Source organism: Geotrypetes seraphini, chromosome 3 (genome assembly GCF_902459505.1).
Source record: "Geotrypetes seraphini chromosome 3, aGeoSer1.1, whole genome shotgun sequence".
Taxonomy (NCBI): domain Eukaryota; kingdom Metazoa; phylum Chordata; class Amphibia; order Gymnophiona; family Dermophiidae; genus Geotrypetes; species Geotrypetes seraphini.
Window position 1 is genome coordinate 409,597,568 of NC_047086.1, and position 20,413 is coordinate 409,617,980.

Consider the following 20,413-nt stretch of genomic DNA (forward strand, 5'->3'; position numbering starts at 1 on the left):
TTTCTTTTGCTTTAGCTAAATCACTCTGAATAATTCCCTGAGGCAGCAGTTAGAATTTGGAAAGCCGCAAAACACAGTCTGGAAAGAGAAAGAATAAACAGAGTGAAAATGCGCTAAATAAGCCAAGTAACAGTAATAATTTAGAAGTTACATGGCTTGTTTCAAATAATATAAATATGGAAATATAAACACACAGTGCAGTGTTTTCCTGCTGGATTATATACTATGTCTTATGAAAATCGATATGATATGATCTTGTCATGAGTTTATTAGAACAACTATATCTCCAGTTCTTCTATTGAGATGGATTAAGAAGTATCATGACGATTTATGAATTTACTATTCAGCGGACTGGATATATACTTTTATGAACTTATCATAAGAAAGAATGAAATCGGCCCCCCTGGCAATGGATGAATAAGTTTTATAAAGCAGGTTTATAAAGAATATTGATGGAGAATTTTTAATGGTAGAAGTATTAAAATAATAAAAGAGATAAGGATAAATTGAAAAAAAGATACAAAGAAATTAAATAATTTAATAATATTAAAAGAGGGGGGAGGTGGTTTAGTCTATGATTGAAAATGTGAGTGAACGGTTGTGACCCTATGCAATTATACAGCTACTCTACCCTGAGGCTATTTTTCCACTTGTAGTGTAATAGAGTGTGAGTAGAGTTTAGAGATTTAAGGGTGGAAGATATAGTATACCCATTGTGTTTCAATGTTAGTATAGTTATAGTGTAAACCACGTTGAAAGTATATTTGTTTTGAGTTGTGATCATAACATAGTTGTAATTACATAAATTAGTTGAAATTTTTCCCATTCCTGGAGACAGCCTGTCTGCCTCTTCTTATTTGCAAAGTTTAAACCAAATTGATGCAATAGATCCTAAGATACAACAATTTGAATATATGTTCCACTTGTGGAACACTGGCTTAAGCACAGTAGGAGAGTGATTCAGCAGCTTGTAATTAAGTGTATGGAGAAGAAAATAACGCACTAACTAAAAAGTTCAGCAAACCTTCTTTCGAAGAGATCTACTTTGCCCTCGGCCGTGGATACACGATCTGACTCTGGGCTGTTGATTCGGCGATAACGTACAGATCGTGCTGGAGTAGTGGGGGACTCTGGAGGCACTCGCACTGGAGAGCTGGGACAGACCCCTCGACTCTGATCCTCTTCCATTAGACCCTGGGTCTGGTACAAAGAAATGATACAGAGAAAAAAAAGCTAACTTACTGACAGAAACCATCACCAAAGTTTTCTGTAGCTCTGTCACAAAGAAATCATCATTTTTCCTTTCTGCTGATAGCCTTAACCATTCCACATTATAGGATTTGGAATGAAAAGCTGAATCTACAGCAGTGGTCTCAAACTCAAACCCTTTGCAGGGCCACATTTTGGATTTTGTAGGTACTTGGAGGGCCTCAGAAAAAAGAGTTAATGTCTTATGAAATAAATAAATGACAATTTTGCATGAGGTAAAACTCTTTATAGTTTATAAATCTTTCCTTTTGGCTAAGTCTTAATAATAATATTATAATTTATAGCTAAAAAGACATATGATCAAGAAACTGTTTTGTGATTATGATAAACATACCGAGGGCCTCAAAATAGTACCTGGCGGGCCGCGAGTTTGAGACCACTGATCTACAGGGGCAGACAAAAACAGACTCCTGGGGCTAGGCATAGGATTGCAAGTGTCTCTGCAACACTTACAGGCTACAGAACAATCGTCCAATGGTACGCTGCATTACTGTCATGCCCATATTGCTCTCCTCTCCTGTATAATATCTGTGTCTCCTCCTAAGTGTTGATGCTATGTTTCCTCATTGTTGGTTTGCAACTATGTATGCTAACTTGTAATCCATTCTGCGCTTTCTGGGAGGATGGGATATAAATTGAAATAAATAAATAAATAAATAAAGACAGTTGCTTTCTATGTGATAGGAATTTGCAGCAAAACACATCCACATCAAGGTTTCAAGGTTTATCTAAAATTCAAAGCGGTGCACAATAAAATTCATTATCAGCATACAATGGCCATAAAAACTGCCTTATTCAACAGAATTGTCACCTAAAAAAGTATCTACACCTAACACTAATGTCCACTCCTGCTTTCAAATCTGAAATGTCTAACAGTATATAGGGGTGATCGTCAGTGAGGACATGAAGGCTGCCAATCAAGTGGAGCAAGCTTCCTCCAAAGCAAGGCAAATCATAGGTTGCATACGCAGGAGTTTCGTCAGCCGTAAGCCTGAAGTCATTATGCCCTTGTATAGATCCATGGTGAGACCACACCTGGAGTACTGTGTGCAATTTTGGAGGCCGCATTACCGAAAAGATGTGCTGAGACTAGAGTCGGTGCAGAGAATGGCAACCCGGATGATCGCTGGTCTCAAGGATCTCCCTTACGAGGAAAGGCTGGATAAGTTACAGCTCTACTCACTCGAGGAACGCAGAGAGAGGGGAGACATGATCGAGACGTTCAAGTATCTCACGGGTCGCATCGAAGTGGAAGAAGATATCTTTCTTCTCAAGGGTCCCACGGCAACCAGGGGGCACCCGTGGAAAATCAGGGGAGGGAAACTGCACAGTGACACCAGGAAATTCTTTTTCACTGAGAGAGTGGTTGACCGCTGGAATAATCTTCCACTTCAGGTCACTGAGGCCAGCAGCGTGCCTGATTTTAAGGCCAAATGGGATAGATACGTGGGATCTATTCACTGAGTTAGGTGGGGAAGGGTCATTGCGGTGGGCAGACTGGATGGGCCGTGGCCCTTATCTGCCGTCTATTTCTATGTTTCTATGTAACATTATATTCTGCTGCCTTTTTAAGACTCTGTTTGCTGTATTTTCACTGCCTTTTGTAAGATTCCATATGCGGTATCTCTGCCTTTTTGTAAGACTCTATATGCTCTTGTAAGTTTCTATACGCTGTATCCCGGACCTTTTGTGAGATTCTATATGCTTTTTGTAAGTTTCTATATACTGTATCCCGGACTTCAACACATTGTAACTCGCTGATTGTCCAGCTCTCTTCGGTGTGAACCGCCTAGAAGTCTCACGACTATGGCGATATAGAAGAATAAAGTTATTATTATTATTATTATTATTAAAAACAAATGATTAATAATAGAACATATCATTACTGGAGATTGATCAGTAAAAACAAAAATATATACACCAGACAAAGAAAAGTCAAAACAAGAGGGAAAGGGGGAGAAATACAATAAGTAAAGGGAAGAACAATAAGGAGAGGGTTGACCTGAAAAACAACAATGAGACTGTTGCCTTTACGAAGGAAGTTATGTATCAAAAGCGACTATGAATAGGAATGTCTTCAACTGAATCTTGAAAGGTCTACGGAAGCTTCTTCCCTTATGGAATTAGGAATGGAATTCCAAAGGGAAGGTGCTGTCACTGCAAAATTATTGGATCTTAAAGTGTTAATATAGTTTAAGGATGGAATGTTAAGGAGATTTTGAGCTGCAGAACAGAGAGATCTGGGTGGGCCGTATGGAATAAGTAGTTTATCAATAAATTCTGGCTGATTATATGAATTTTGTAACTAATTTGGTGCTCGATAGGGAGCCAATGTGCTTTATGCAGAAGGGGGAGGCGGGCCATATATCTTTGCATTATAAATGATTTTTACTGCTGTATTTTGCACAATCTGAAGTCGCCTAAGTTCTTTTTTTGTTATTCCTTTTAAGAGGGTATTGCAGTAATCTATACACGAAATAACAAGGGAATGGATTAGGATGTTCAAACATGCAGTATTCAAAAGTTTAGAAACTGATCTCATCATTCTTAGCCAGTGAAATAATCGCTGGACAACCGTACTAATATGGGGATGATAAGAGAATTTGCTATCTAAAGTGACCCCTAACAATTTTAATGAAGGTACAGATGATGGGTGAAGAGTCAAATTTTAAAGGGGCCTGTATACATAATCCTTTGAATGGAGAAGTCATGACTTTTGACTTATTAATGTTTAAGGATAACATGTTTGAATCCAACCAGAGTTTAATTCTCTCAAGTTTTTCATTAATGATAGCTACCTCACCAGGACTGTTCAGATCTATAGGATGAATAAGCTGCACATTGTCAGCATAAGGGAACACCGTAAAACTGATAGGTCAAGAGGGATGCCATAAAAATATTAATGAGTAAAGATGATAATATTAAATCCTGAGGGATGCTGTGCTTGTTTTTAAAAGATTAGAAGATGCAGTATTAAAGATTACTTTAGAGGTGCGTTCTGAGTAGAGAGTTGCGCGGGGACAGAAATCACACACGTCCCCGCCAAAGTCCCACCCGTCCCCGTGAGGAATCCCACCCGTCTCCGCGAGGAATCCCCTCCGTCACCGCCCGTCCCTATAAACTTCAGAAATAGTTATTTCATTTAATTATGCTACTGAATTAAAGGCTCTGGTAGAAACCCATTTATAAATAAGCAAAAGACTTTATTAATTTGGAAATATTAATTGGGAAGAATGCATACTTTGTAAACGGGTTTCTACCAGAGTCTCTAATGTTTATAAATTTTTATCAACACAACTAATATACTACTTTATCCTGAAGCAAAAAAAAAAGAAAAAAAAAGAAATAGAATTATTTTCCTACCTTTGTTGCCTGGTTTCTGCTTTCCTCATGTTCTCATTCAATTCCTTCCGTCCACTGTCTCTCTTCCCTCTGCGTCTTCCATTTGCTCTGTTACTGTGCCTCTCCCTTTCTCCCCCCTTCCAAATTGGTCTGGCACCCATCTTCTTCCCTCTGCTCCCCCCATAGTCTGGCATCTCTGTCTTCTTCCCTGCCAGCGTCTTCTCCCCACTCTCTCTTCCCCATTTCCTTTCAGCGTCCTTCTCCCCTCCATCTTCCCAATGTACTGTCAGCGTCCTTCTCCCCCCTCTGTCTTCCACATGTGCTTTCAGTGTCTTTCTCCCCCCTCTGTCTTCCCCATGTCCTTTCAGCGTCCTTCTCCCCCTCTGTCTTCCCCATGGCCTTTCAGCGTCCTTCTCCAACCCCCCCCCGTCTTCCCCATGTCCTTTCAGCGTCCTTCTCCACCCCTTTGTCTTCCCCATGTGCTTTCAGCGTCCTTCTCCCCCCGTCTTCCCCATGTCCTGTCAGCGTCCTTCTCCCCCCCGTCTTCCCCATGTCCTGTCAGCGTCCTTCTCCCCCCTCTGTCTTCCACATGTGCTTTCAGTGTCCTTCTCCCCCCTCTGTCTTCCCCATGTCCTTTCAGCATCCTTCTCCCCCCCCCGTCTTCCCCATGGCCTTTCAGCATCCTTCTCCACCCCTTTGTCTTCCCCATGTGCTTTCAGCGTCCTTCTCCACCCTCAGTTTTACCCATTTCCCTTAAGCGTCTTTTCCTCTCCACTCCACCTTTCCTCCCTTTCTCTCTCCCTGCCCCCTTACCATCGTGGTGCTTCCCCGCCCGCCCGACAACAGAACAAGCCCGGTCCGACAAACCTCCCTGCCCTTAACCGCGAATCTAAATTACCTTCTTACAGCTGCTGTAAGAAGGTAATTTAGATTCGCGGCTACAGGGCAGGGAGGTTTGTCAGATGGGGCTGTTGTTGGTCGGTCGGTCGGGGAAGCGCCACAAAAGTAAGGGGAGCTGGCCGGCTGTGCTGCACCCGGGGCGGACCGCCCCCCTCCCTTGGTACGCCACTCGAGCCGCGAGGCTACTCTCCTTCTCCTTACCTGCCCTGTCTGCAGCACAGAGCCAAACGGAAGTCTTCCCGACGTCAGCGCTGTCGTCGGAGGGAGGGAGGGCTTTGTTTAAGCCTTCCCTCCCCTCCGACTTCAGCGCTGACGTCGGGAAGACTTCCATTCGGCTCTGTGCTGCAAGCAGAGCAGGTAGGGAGAAGAAGAGCCGCGCGACTGAGTACATCCAGCCCCGCAGGAACCCCGCGACCCTCGGAGGCATCCTCACGGGATCCCCGCGACCCTAGGGGGCGTCCCCACGGGATTCCCGTGACCCTAGGTGGCGTCCCCACAGGATCCCCGTGACCCGAAGGGGGAACCCGCGGGATTCCCATCATCCCCGTTCCCGTGCAGCTCTCTAGTTCTGAGAAGAAAGATGTAAACCAATCCAACACTTGATCGGTGATACCAATATCTTGGAGGCGCTCCAAGAGAAGTTTATGATCAATCGTGTCAAAGGCCGAAGAGAGATCTAAAGAAATGAGTAATACAGATTGATGGTGATCAAGATGATATAGAATTTTTGTAGTCAGACCTATAAGTGAGAGTTCAGGAAACCTGTTTGGTTGTAACACGTTAGTCTTTTTGATGAAGTCCATAACTTGCCTAAAGACCATTTTTTCGGTAAGCTTAGATAAGAAAGGAACATTAGTTATAGGCTGGTAATTAGAAACCTCTTGAGAACTGGTTTTATGATCTTTGATTATTGGGTAGATGATAGATTTTTTTCCAATCATGGGGCAGTGATCCAGAGGCTAGGCTTGACCTAACCAGATCCAAACTATCTGGGCCAAAAGTAGAGAAAAAAACGTCTCAAGAGGAAAGGGGGAATTATTTCAGCCTTGGTTCCCTTAGTATTTAATGAATTCAGGCATCTTTGAATGTCTTGAAGGGATAGGCAAAGAGAATCTTGAACATTCTGAGAATGGAAGGCTCTTTGACTTAATACTATCAGTAACAGGCAAAGGATTGTGAGTGGTATTAGAATTTCTCTGTATAATAGTTTCTCTAATTTTCGGAATTGTATTGATGAGGTGTGTAGCTATAGACTGAGCATCAATTCATATCAATTCATTATCTGTTTCCCCGAAAATAAGACAGTGTCATATTAATTTGGGGCCCAAAAAACGCACTAGGTCTTATTTTTTTCATGTACAATGATCATCTCTCCCTTCCTCTCCTCCACCCCAATTCTTCCTCTTTCTTTTCTCTCCCCCACATGTGCAGCACCTTTCCTCCCCTCTCACCCATCCCCTTGTGCCTTCCTTTTGCAGCATCTTTCTATCTGGCTGTCTAAAATATTGTGTGGGTATCTTTCATTGATCCAAAACCTTCAATTATTAACGTGACTTAATTTGCCACTGTTTTTATAAATTTATACCTACACTACTCAATGTTTTTATGATTTTAAACTTGAATTGAAAATTTATTTTTAACTTAAATTATTTTTAAAAATGTTGTGCAAATAACAGCATAAATATATATATATATATATATATATATATTTTTTTTTCTATTTTCAAAGCTGTGCAAATAGCATTATTTACTGTGCAAAATAGCTGTGCAAAAAAGGCAATGTAAACTTATGAACACATAACATCAGATGAAATCTTAACTAGGCACTTATCTTTCAACTTGATTTATGTTGTGAAGTGGCAGTACAATCAATTCCGCTTCACAACATAAATCAAGTTGAAAGATAAGTGCCTAGTTAAGATTTCAACTGATGTTATGTGTTCATAGGTTTACATTGCCTTTTTTGCACAGCTATTTTGCACAGTAAATAATGCTATTTGCACAGCTTTGAAAATAGAAAAATATATATATATATATATTTATGCTGTTATTTGCACAACATTTTTAAAAATAATTTAAGTTAAAAATAAATTTTCAATTCAAGTTTAAAATCATAAAAACATTGAGTAGTGTAGGTATGAATTTATAAAAACAGTGGCAAATTAAGTCACGTTAATAATTGAAGGTTTTGGATCAATGAAAGATACCCACGCCACATTTCCTTACATGGATGATATTATTATGATCCTTGGAGTGGCAATTCTGATATTCTTTCCTTCATTTCATTGAATTAATTAAATTATTAAATTATTTCTCTCAGTCGATTAACCTTTTGTGGATCTTAGTATTTGTGATTAATTTTTCTTTTTTTGTACTATTTTTGATTGTCTAAAATATTGCCCAGCTTCTATCCTTCCCTTCTGTGCAGTTGCAGCAAAACCCTTGAGCAGCCCCCACCGCCGCCGCACAGCCGAAGTCCCACTAACCATCCCATCCCTCCATCTCTCCCTTCCATCCGAACCCCGCTGACCACAAGACCTACATACCTCCCTCCATAGAGCAGCGTTGGCAGCACTCTAAACATGCTGCTTCGTGGCATTCTCCCGCCGGGGCCTTCCGTGCACCGTGTTGCTGATGACATAATCATTATGCGGCAGAGGGAATGCCCCGGCTGTAGAAGGTTGCGAAGCAGCCTTAGAGTGCTGCCAACGCTGCTCTGTGCAGGGAGGTAGCAGGTCTTGCAGTCGGAGGGTCAGCGAGGTTCGGACGGGAGGGAGAGATGGAAAGCTGGGAGAGTCAGCGGGGGTTTGGCTTCGTGGTGGGGGCGCAGGCAGGGCGGGGGGAACTGCTGCTGCAGGCGAATCCAGGGACTAGGGCTTATTTTAGTGATAGATCTTATTTTCGGCGAAACACAGTAATAGCATGTGTATAAAATTTTTTTTTTTACTTTTTCTGCTATTAAAAATAATACATTTTTCTGTATAAGTTATGTGAGGCATGTTCTGTCACCCTTAAGCAAATGAGGAGAGACAGGTTTAAACAGGTTTGCTGTGGAGTTCAATCTCTCCATAATTTGTTCACACAGAGAAACATCTTGCAGCATGGAAACACCACAGAGAAAAGATATCCTGTGTCTTTGTTGAATGTTCTGTTGTATGCTGAACAATCTAAGTAAAGTATTGAAACTGGAGGTGCTAACAAAGAAAAGCATGATAAAAAAATCATGTTCTAAGCCAGTGTTCTTCAACCACCGGTCCATGGACCAGTGCCGGTCCACAGAAATTTCCTGCTGGTCCACAGGGCCAGCATGTGCATCAGGCCCAAAACAGTGTTCTTCAACCGCCAGTCCATGGTGCAATCGATGCGGCGTTATCTTCGAGCCAGCTCCCTCTTCCTAACCGATTCAGTGCACATAGCCACGGGCATTGGCTCCTACAGGCATCCTGCACCTGAACCGGAAGCCTTCTCTCTGACGTTGCAACGTCAGAGGGAAGGCTTCCAGATGAGGCACAGAACGTACAAGGTGCAATTAGTACTATTATGGGGGCGGGGTCTGGGGTGGAGATTGGGTAGAGATGGGTGGGGTCTGGCCCACGACTTAGCCCCGTGTTCCTCAACCGCCGGTCCACAGAATAATTCTTTTATTTCTGCCGGTCTATAGGTGTAAAAAGGTTGAAAAACACTGTTCTAAGCCATGTCTATCAATGAGCTTTGGCCCAAAAAGGCCTGCATGAGAAGGGCAATTTTCAGACTGTCTAAAATATTCCTCCTGTAATTCGACTAAACGTAAGTGTGGTCTTCTACAATGTATGCACTTCTAATCTAATCTAATCTAATCTAAACCTTAAGTTTTTATACCGCATCATCTCCATGAATATGAAGCTCGACACGGTTTACAAGAACTTAAATAATAGGTAGAGGAGAAGGTTTACATGAACTTATATGTAGAAGGGAGGAAAAAGAGGGGAGGATAGAATTACAATTTGGTGAAAAGCCAAGTTTTCAGTTGTTTGCAGAATAATTGGAGGGAGCCCAGGTTCCGCAGGGGGATGGTGAGGTCGTTCCAAAGTCCTGTGATTTTGAAGAGAAGGGATTTTCCCAGTTTGCCTGCATAGTGAATGCCGCGTAGAGAGGGGAAGGCTAGTTTATATCTTTGGGCGGTTCTGGAGGAGTCGGGACTTGAGGAGTTGTAAGATAGTGGGATAAGGGGAGGAAGGATGCCGTGAATGATCTTAAAAGCCAGGCAGGAACATTTGAAATGGATTCTGGAGATCATTGGGAGCCGATGAAGTTTGGCAAGGAGTGGGGAGGCATGGTCAGATTTGCGTTTTGTAAAGATCAATTTGGCTGCAGTATTCTGGATTAGCTGGAGTCTTTGAAGACTTTTTTTGATAGATTTAAGTAGATGGCATTGCAGTAATCTAGTTTGGAGAGGATGATGGATTGGACAAGGACGGCAAAATGTTGTTGGCAGAAGTAGGATCTTACTTTTCTCAGCATGTGGAGGCTGAAAAAGCATGATTTTGCCAAGGAGTTGAGGTGGTTATTGAGGGAGAGAGAGGAATCGATAATGATGCCAAGGACCTTGCATGAGAATTCAAGTTGCAGTGCATCGCCTGTGGGTAATGCGAAGAGGGTGGGCAGCAGTGTTCCCGCTAAGCTGCGTTGGCCTGCACTCGCGCACAAAATATTACATCGCAGCGCAAAGTTTCTCTTCACAGCGCACACACGCGTCGGTAAGGTAAGGGGACGCATTGGGGGGATTGCACTTCCCCACAATTGCCATGCTTCGGTTCCTCTTCTTCCTTCCTTCCTCCCCCCCCCCCCCCGCGGGACCCTGCGGCACCATCAACTCTTACTCCCTCTAATGTCGGCCCTGCAGCTCCAGACTTCCTCGCACCTTCTCCCCTCCCCCTTTGGATCGCTATTATTTTAAATGTTATAGCCGCGGAGCTGTATCCATCAGTGGAGATGTCTAACCTCGGCCTGCCCCGGAACTCTTACTGCAGCAGCCGCCCGTCTAGGCAGGAACAGGAAGTCACTGTTGCAGTAAGAGTTCCGGGGCAGGCCGAGGTTAGACATCTCCACTGATGGATACAGCTCCGCGGCTATAACATTTAAAATAATAGCGATCCAAAGGGGGAGGGGAGAAGGTGCGAGGAAGTCTGGAGCTGCAGGGCCGACATTAGAGGGAGTAAGAGTTGATGGTGCCGCAGGGTCCCGCGGGGGGGGGGGGGGGGGAGGAAGGAAGGAAGAAGAGGAACCGAAGCATGGCAATTGTGGGGAAGTGCAGAGCTGCAGGGAAGAGTGTTGCGGTACCCAGCTGGAGGGAGAAGGAAGATGAGGGAGGGAATTAAAGGAGATGCCAGGGCTTGGAGCGTAGGAGGAAGGTATGCCAGTCTAAGGGAAAGGGAAGGGGGAGATGTGAGAGCATGGAGGGGGAGCGAAAGATGGAAGAAAAGGAAAGGAGAGAGATGCCAGAGAATCAGGGAAGGGGAGATACCAGACTATGAGGAGAGGTGTGGGAGAGGGAAGGCGAGGAGAGAGATGCCAGACCAATGGGGTGAAAGGAGAGATGGAAGGGGGAGGCATACAGTTTCTGGAAGGGGCATAGAAGGAGAGAAGATGCCATATAGGGGAAGAGAGACGGCAGACAGTGGATGGAAGGAAGAGAGTTACAAGAAGATGAGGAAAGGAGAAACCACAGAAGACAAAGGTAGAAAAAAATTTCTATTTATTTATTGCTTTAGGAGACATGTGTCACTGTTTCTGTGAAGCATTGTATGCAGAGTCCAGCTTCTTGCTGGTTCAATTTAACCTTTGTCTATGTATTTTTATTTTATCCCCCCTTTTACAAAACTGTGAAGCGTTTTTAGCACCAGCCTTGGTGGTAGCAGCTCTGATGCTCAGAATTTTATGAGCATCAGAGCTGTTACCTCCGTAGCTAAAATCCACACTACAGTTTTGTAAAAGAGGGAGGGGTTAGTTTGTGATTACATATTCCTTACTAGGCGAAGGTGTTTTCTGTGTTCTGTGTGTTCGAAAGACATGGTTTTCTGTTAGGATTGACGGTGTAGGATTGATCTGTGCTGGTCTGGCTTGTTTAGTTTTACAATGGGTGTATTGATGTACTGCTCACTGCAATATGTAAGATGCTGCCTTTTCCTAGGTACTCATGTGTGACGTGTGGTTTGTTACTAAAAATCATGTTTTTCTTACAGATGGGGGGGGGGTGCCAAAAAATGATGGGCCCCGGATGTTACATATGCTAGGTACGCCACTGTATGTAAAGATACCAGAAAGCTGGCGTAGCAAAAACTTCTAAGTTTTGAGTATTTAACCCTCCCACAATCTCACGGGCACTCGTTTCAAGTTTATTGAGATTTTGATTTAAACGCAATATCAAATATTTTCAATGCGTATAACAAAAATAAATTTGGGGAAATAAATAAAACCATTTGAACCAGTGTTCCCGCTAAGCTGCGCTGGCGTGCGCTGGCGCACAAAATATTACATCGCAGCGCACACGTTTCTCGTCACAGCGCACGATCGGAAGAGGCGTACGGCAGATGGCAGGGCGGCGAGAGGAGAATCGGGCGAGTTGGCTCATAACTTGCTGGCGCCCGATATTTTTGGCTCACGGTGAAAAAAGTTTGCTCACAACACCCGCCCGCTTAGAGGGAACACTGGTGGGCAGGTGTTCTAATTTTGGGCCGAGCCAGAGTAATTATGTTTTTGATTCATTTAGTTTCATCTGTACCGAGAGGGACCAGGAGCAGAGTCTCATTATGCAAGCTGTAATGTTCTCGTGGAGGTTGGTGAGGTTCTGGTCTGTCTCGAGGAGGACAAGGATGTCATCCGCGTATGTATAGATTGTTTCAAGGGGGGATAGTTGAAGGAGTTTCAGGGAGGACATATAGATGTTAAAGAGAATAGGGGAAAGGGGTGATCCCTGAGGGACACCGCAGGATGGTGTCCAAGGAGTGGACATGGTGCCATTTATGTTGACGGTGTAGGAGCGGGAGCGTAAGAAGTTTGAGAACCACTTTAGGACGGTGGAGTCAATTCCTATCTCGGAAAGTTGGTAAAGTAGTATGTCGTGGTGGACGACATCGAAAGCAGCAGAAAGATCGAATTGTAATAGGATAGCGAATTTATTACGTGAATGTAGTTGTTGTACCTTTGAAATTAGGGAAACTAGGAGGGATTCGGTGCTGAAGCCATATTGGTAGGGATGGAGAATCTCTCGAGGTAGGAAGAGAGCTGGGTAGCGACTATGGCTTCTAGAAGTTTGGTAAGTAGAGGGATATCTGCTATGGGACGGTAGTTTGATGGTAAGGAAGGGTCGAGATCGGCTTTTTTCAGAATAGGTGACAAGGCAATGTGCCCCATTTTTTTGGAGAACAGGCCTGATAGTAAAGCAGAATTAATAAGTCTCGTAAGGGAGGAGATGGCCTGCGCAGGAATGTTTTCGTAAAGGTGGGAGGGGAAAGGATCTAGGATGCATTTGCAGGATTTCAGTTTGAGACAGAGTTTAGAGATCTAGGGTTCAGATACGGGTTCAAAGGTAATCCATGATCTATCAGCGGGGATAGGGTTAGAGTCATTGGGAGGTAGAGAGTTATAAGAGACAACTGGGGGGAAAGAACTCCTTATTGTGGGAATCTTTTCATTGAAGAATATGGCTAAGTCGTTTGCGGATGGGGGGGAAGGGGGAAAGGTGGAGTCATTTTTTGAGGTTAGGTTTCGCCAGATGTAGAACAGTGTACTGTTTTTATTTTTTGATCTGGTGAGTTTATCTCCATAGAAATTCTTTCTTGCTTTTTTTAATACTGTGTTATAGAACTTGATGTTGTCTCTCCAGGATTGTCTGTCTGAGGGGGATTTCGATTTTTTCCATTTACGTTCCAGGGCTCGATATTTCTGCTTTAATTCCCTGTGGTGTGGAAGATACCAGGGAGCTTTATGGGAGTGGGAGATAGGTTTTGTAGATAAAGGGGCAAGAGCGCAGTAGGTAGTCCTGGAAAGGGTAACCCAGTTATGCCAGTTGGACTCTGGGTCAGCATGTTTAGGAAAACCTGCATTTCAGGGAGGTATTTGTAGGAGCATGATTTGGGAATAACAGGAAAATAATGCATGTAGAATACATTTTCAACTCTAAAGGCCCATTTTACAAAGCAGTGGTAGTGATGCTGCCACGGTAAATGCATCAAATCCCACAGAATTGAATGGGTTTTGATGTATTTACAGCAGCGGCATTGCCTCCTCAGCTTTGCAGAAGGAGTCCTAAGTGCCTTGTTTTCTAAAGTAAATGTATTTGCACATAAAACTTGAAGTCTTGATTTTATGTAATCTTTTTGTTTTGATTTTATAAATGCTTTGTAAACTTCTGTGAATAAATATTTTTGTATTGGCAATATAGCAGTTACTTACCTGCAGCAGGTGTTATCCGAGGGCAGCAGGCAGATATTCTCACATGTAGGTGACATCATCCATGGAGTTCGGAACGGACAGTGCAAAAGTGTACTGTCACTTTAAAAGTCTCGAGACTGCCAGTACCATATGCATGTTGGCTCGCAGGACCTTCAGTTCAGTAACAAAGCTAACTATGGGAGGGTTATGAGAATATTTGCCTGCTGCCCACGGATAACATCTCCTACAGGTGAGTAACTGTGCTTTATCAGAGGACAAACAGGCAGCATATTCTACATGTAGGAGTCACTAGTTGCCAGGATCATGCCTCTGAGAAGAGGATTATTGACAACTACCATGAGCCTGGTGAAACCAAATGGGTTGGAGAGAAGGTGGCATCTAAGTGGAGAATAAATTTTGTAAAACTGCTAGGACGAACTGACTATCCCATCTGGAATGATTCTTCAAACAGTAGTGGGATGTGAAGGTATGAACTGAGGACCAAGTAGCTGCTTTACTGATGTCCTCAATGGGAGTGGAGCGTAGATGAGCTTCTGAAGTTCTCACTACTTGAACTTTGTGTGCTATGATACAGCCTCCAAGCCTCAGCCTAGCACGAGCATAGCAAAAGGAGTTACAGTCTGCCAGCCATGTGGAAATGGTTCTCTTGGTGACAGTAGCTCCAAATCTGTTTGGATCATATGACAGGAACAGCTGAGTGGAAGCTCTGTGTGGTTTGATGTGATCTAACTAATAAGCAAGAGCATATTTACAGTCCAATGTACGGAGTGCTGCTTCACCGGTTAAGAATGTGAGACCTTGGAAAGAAGACCAGGAGAATGATGAACTGATTTAGATGAAAATCTGAGATGAGCTTAGGGAGGAACTAAGAATGAGTGTGAAGAACTACTCTATCATGGTAGAATATTGTATAAGGAGGATCTGACAGAAAAGCTTGAACTTCGTTGACACTATGTGCAGATGTGAAAGCAATAAAGAAGGCTACTTTCCAAGTAAGATGTTTAAAGGATGAAGATGAGAATGATTCAAGAGGAGACTTCATCGCAGAGGAAAGGATAACATTAATATCCCAAGCTATAGGAGGCGGTTTGATTGGAGGTCTGGTATGGAGAAGACCATTCATGAACCTAGAAACCAAAGGATGAATAGATAATGGCTTTTTATCCAATGGTGTATGAAAAGTGCTAATAACATACATAAACTCTGACTGAAGTAGTTTTTAGTCCAGGGTTAGAGAGGTGTAGAAGATAATCTAGGATTGGTGGGAGAGGACAGGTATTGGGATCTGGAGATAAACATTACAACAGATTGTGAAATAAATCCATTTGAAACAATAGCACTGCTGAATGGAAGGCTTTTTGGATGCTTCAATGATGGCTAATACTGGTGCAGATAATGCATAAGCAGTTATTGGTTGGAAGAGCGATACCATGCTAACTACTACTATTATTAATTATTTTTATAGTGTTACCAGACATACAGAGTCACAAAGAAGAAAACAGTCCCTGTTCGAAAGAGCTTACAATCTAAACAGCTAAGACAGATAAATAGGATGTCATGGATATAGTTAAGGGGAACGGTTAATCAGCAGGCTGGGTTGGAGGGCAGAGGAGTAGGGTTAAGGATTGAAGGCTACATCAAAAAGCTATCGGAAGAGATCAGGGCACCAAGGGAAGAGGTGCAGAGAGAAAAGAGAAGAGATCCTAAGACCCTGGGGTACGCTTTATATACGATCTGGACATAGGTACGACGAGCAAGGTGATTAAATATTCAGAGTAGTGAAGATGCAGGGGGATTGCGAAGATCTACAACGTGACATAACCAGGCTCGAGGAATGGGCATCGACATGGCAGATGAGGTTCAAAGTGGATAAGTGTAAAGTGATGCATGTCGGTAACAAAAATCTCAGGCACGAATACAGGATGTCCGGGGCGGTACTTGGAGAGACCTCCCAGGAAAGGGACTTGGGAGTTCTGATCGACAAGTCGATGAAGCCGTCCACGCAATGTGCGGCAGCGGCAAAAAGGACAAACAGAATGTTAGGAATGATAAAGAAGGGGATCACGAACAGATCAGAGAAGGTTATCATGCCGCTGTACCGGGTCATGGTGCGCCCTCACCTGGAGTACTGCGTCCAGCACTGGTCGCCGTACAAAAGGAAGGACACGGTGCTACTCGAAAGGGTCCAGAGAAGATGGTTAAGGGGTTGGAGGAGCTGCCGTACAGGGAAAGATTAGAGAAACTGAGCCTCTTCTCCCTTGAACAGAGGAGATTGAGAGGGGACATGATCGAAACATTCAAGGTACTGAAGGGGATAGACTTAGTAGATAAGGACAGGTTGTTCACCCTCTCCAAGGTAGGGAGAATGAGAGGGCACTCTCTAAAGTTGAAAAGGGATAGATTCTGTACAAACGTAAGGAAGTTCTTCTTCATCCAGAGAGTGGTAGAAAGCTGGAACGCTATTCCGGAGGCTGTTATAGGGGAAAACACCCTCCAAGGATTCAAGACAAAGTTAGACAAGTTCCTGCTGAACAAGAACGTGCGCTGGTAGGGCTAGCCTCGGTTAGGGTGCTGGTCTTTGAGCAGAGGGCCACCGCGTGAGCGGACTGCTGGGCATGATGGACCACTGGTCTGACCCAGCAGCGGCAATTCTTATGTTCTTATGTACTTCTACGCCTTGTACCGGTTCTCGTGGTCCATTTAGAATTAAGTCCAGAATTGCATTTCCTCTCGTATTTTCCTTGACGAGTTGTTCCAGGAAGCAATCACCTACAGCATCCAGGAACTTGGTCTTCCTCTGCAGCCGGAGGTGCCTAGGTTCCAGTCTATCCCTGGATAATTGAAGTCGCCCATGATAACTGTATTGCCTCACTTGCAGTTGCGTTTAATCTCGTCTGTCATTTCTCCATTAGTTTCTTCGGACTGCCCTGGGGGTCAGTAGTAGATGCCGATCTTCATTTCTGTTCCGTTTATTCCCAGAATTTTGGCCCATAGAGACTCTACCTTATTTTTCATTTCCGATGTGTTCTCTCCGGTAGACTCAATTCCCTCTTTGATTTATAGGGCAATACCCCTACCTTTCTGACCTACTCTATCTCTGCGGTATAGCTTGTATCCTAGTAGCACAGTGTCCCAGACGTTTTCCTCATTCCACCATTTTTCCGTGATGCCTATGATGTCAAGGTTATCTTTTTGTGCCATAGCTTCCAATTCCCCCATCTTATTCCTTAGGCTCCTTGCGTTCGTATATATACACTTGAGTTTGTGGTCTATTACTTTCTTGCATTTCCTTCCCTCTTGTGTCCCTTTCGATCCGTCAGGATTTCTGTCTAACCTATGATCCGGTGAGTCTTCCCCGCTATCTTCCTGCACGGAGAATATCACCTTACGGGGGGAGGCTGTTCTATTAGGAGACTTCAACATGCCTTTTGTAGACTGGAACACACTATCAGCAACAACTTGTGACAGCAGGAGGATATTAACGTCCATGAAGGGAGTACGGCTCAAACAAATGGTACTAGAGCCCATTAAGGCCCAGGCCATCCTGGACCTGGTACTTACCAATGGGGAAAGCGTCTCGGACGTCTCGGTGGGAGAGACGCTAGCCACCAGTGACCATAACATGGTATGGTTTAACCTTAAGAAAGGCTTCCCTAGATCACAAACAAAAACAAGGGTACTCAATTTCAGGGGCACTGACTTCGCACGCATGGGAGATTTCATCTATCAGAAGCTGCAGGTTCAAGAAGTAACTGATAATGTGGAAGCTATGTGGTCAACCTTGAAATCGACCCTTCATGAGGCAACTATCCGCTACATAAAATCGGTAACCAAACAACAAAGAAAAGGGAAACCCAAATGGTTCACAGATGAGGTATCATACCTTGTCAAGGAGAAGAAAAGAGCATTTCTATCATACAAACGCATGGGGGAAAAAGAAGCAGAAATTGAATACAGGACAAAGTCTGCAGCGGTCAAAACAGCAGTCAGGGAGGCCAAACTTCGTATGGAAGAAACTCTAGCGAAGAACATCAAGAAAGGGGACAAATCCTTCTTCAGATACATTAGCGACAGGAAAAAGAACACAAACGGGATAATACGCCTTAGAACACCAGACGGGAATTATGTGGAAACTGACTCCGATAAAGCCAAACTACTGAATGATTACTTCTGTTCAGTCTTTACCTGCGAGGCACCAGGGCATGGGCCTCGGCTGGATGCAAAGCAAAGCATGGATGACCCATTTCAGAAGTTTGAGTTCACACCAGCTGATGTTTACAAAGAACTGTCAAGACTCAAGGTGAACAAAGCCATGGGACCGGACAATCTGCACCCAAGAGTGCTCAGAGAGCTATGCGATGTTTTGGCGGAACCGTTAGCCGTGATGTTCAATCTCCCCCTAAGTACGGGGAGAGTCCCCCTGGATTGGAAAACTGCCAATGTTGTTCCTCTGCACAAAAAGGGTTGCAGAGCAGAGGCTGCGAATTACAGACCAGTAAGTCTCACATCAATAGTGTGTAAACTCATGGAAACTCTACTTAAAGGGAAATTAGACACGATATTGGATGAGGGGAATCTGAGGGATCCCTGTCAACATGGATTCACTAGGGGCAGGTCATGCCAATCCAACCGTATCAGCTTCTCTGACTGGGTGACAGGAAAGCTAGTCTCGGGAGAGTCTTTGGACATAGTGTACTTGGATTTCAGTAAAGCGTTTGACAGTGTCCCACACCGTAGACTATTAAACAAGATGAAATCGATGGGGTTAGGTGAGAAACTAACGATATGGGTCAATGATTGGCTGAGTGGAAGACTTCAGAGGGTGGTGGTCAATGGCACCCTCTCTAAGACATCAGAGGTGACTAGCGGAGTACCGCAGGGCTCAGTCCTGGGACCATCCCTTTTTAACATATTCATAAGGGACTTGACCCGAGGGCTTCAGGGAAAAGTAGCGCTGTTTGCCGACGCCGCCAAACTGTGTAATATAGTAGGTGAAAGCGATCTCACGGATGGTATGGCGCAGGATCTGATCAAGTTGGAAAACTGGTCCTCAACATGGCAGCTGGGCTTCAACGCAAAGAAGTGTAAGGTGATGCATCTCGGCAGCAGAAATGCATGCAGAACATACACCTTGAATGGAGAAACACTAGCTACGACCTCAGAAGAACGGGACTTGGGAGTAATCATCAGTGCAGACATGAAGGCTGCCAAACAAGTAGAGAAAGCCTCATCCAAGGCAAGGCGGATGATGGGATGTATCAATAGAAGCTTCGTCAGCCGTAAACCTGAAGTCATAATGCCACTGTACAGAACCATGGTGAGACCTCATCTGGAGTACTGTGTGCAATTCTGGAGGCCACATTACCGTAAAGATATACTTCGAGCTGAGTCAGTCCAGCGAATGGCCACTAGGATGGTCTCCGGACTCAAGGGTCTCTCATACGAGGAAAGACTGGGCAAGTTGCAGCTCTACTCTCTGGAGGAGCGCAGGGAGAGGGGTGACATGATTGAGACGTTTAAGTACGTCACAGGTCGTGTCGAGGTGGAAAACGACATATTCTTTCCTAAGGGACCTTCAGTCACAAGAGGGCACCGGCTCAAACTCAGAGGAGGGAGATTTGGTGGTGACACCAGGAAGTACTTCTTTACAGAAAGGGTGGTGGATCACTGGAACAAACTACCAGTGCAGGTGATCAAGGCCACTAGCGTGCTCGACTTTAAGAATAAATGGGACATCCACGTGGGATCTCTACGTAGGTCGAGTAGCACTCTGACTTAATGGGGTGGGACAGTAGAGTGGGCAGACTTGATGGGCTATAGCCCTTTTCTGCCGTCATCTTTCTATGTTTCTATCCTCTGGGTATACCTTTTCCCGAACCATTGACACTTGGCTGACTGTCAGCTTTCCCCGTCAGGAAAGATGTAGTCTCTCTCACCATGGTGAAGGGTACGCCAGACATCAAGAAGGTCAAGAGAAGAACAAAGAAGAGGGATTCTTCTAGAGGAGTCCATACAATCTTGTGGATGTTGATTAGACAATGGGTCATGAACAAGGTTGAAATCTTCATCCATCACAATAGGTACATTGGAAAAATGATTCTGAGCATGAATCAAGACAGTAGAGAAGGACTTCTCATATACATTGGGGGTGTATATAGAAACATGAAGGCAGATAAAGGCCAAATGGCCCATCTAGTCTGCCCATCCACAGTAACCATTATCTCTTTTTCTCTCTGAGAGATCCCACATACCTATCCCAGGCCATCTTGAATTCAGACACAGTTTCTGTTTCCATGCATCTACCATCCTTTCCATAAATAAGTATTTTGCTCAGATTACTCCGGAGCCTATCACCTCTTAACTTCATCCTATGCCCTCTCATTGCAGAGTTTCCTTTCAAATGAAATAGACTCGACTCATGTACATTTATATTACTTAGGTATGAGTTATTCCATGTCAAGTGATCAAG

At 44.1% G+C, this 20,413-nt stretch overlaps 1 protein-coding gene across 4 annotated transcripts in view; it reads right to left on the bottom strand.

Moving 5' to 3' along the window:
• Window positions 1–20,413, bottom strand: part of TTBK1 (tau tubulin kinase 1) — a 542,632-nt gene that overhangs the window by 197,931 nt on the left and 324,288 nt on the right. For all 4 annotated transcript variants that reach the window (XM_033936268.1, XM_033936264.1, XM_033936266.1 and 1 more), the window contains one exon: window positions 1,025–1,200. In XM_033936268.1, the coding sequence (XP_033792159.1) occupies window positions 1,025–1,200 (176 nt within the window). The remainder of the gene's footprint in view (window positions 1–1,024; window positions 1,201–20,413) is intronic.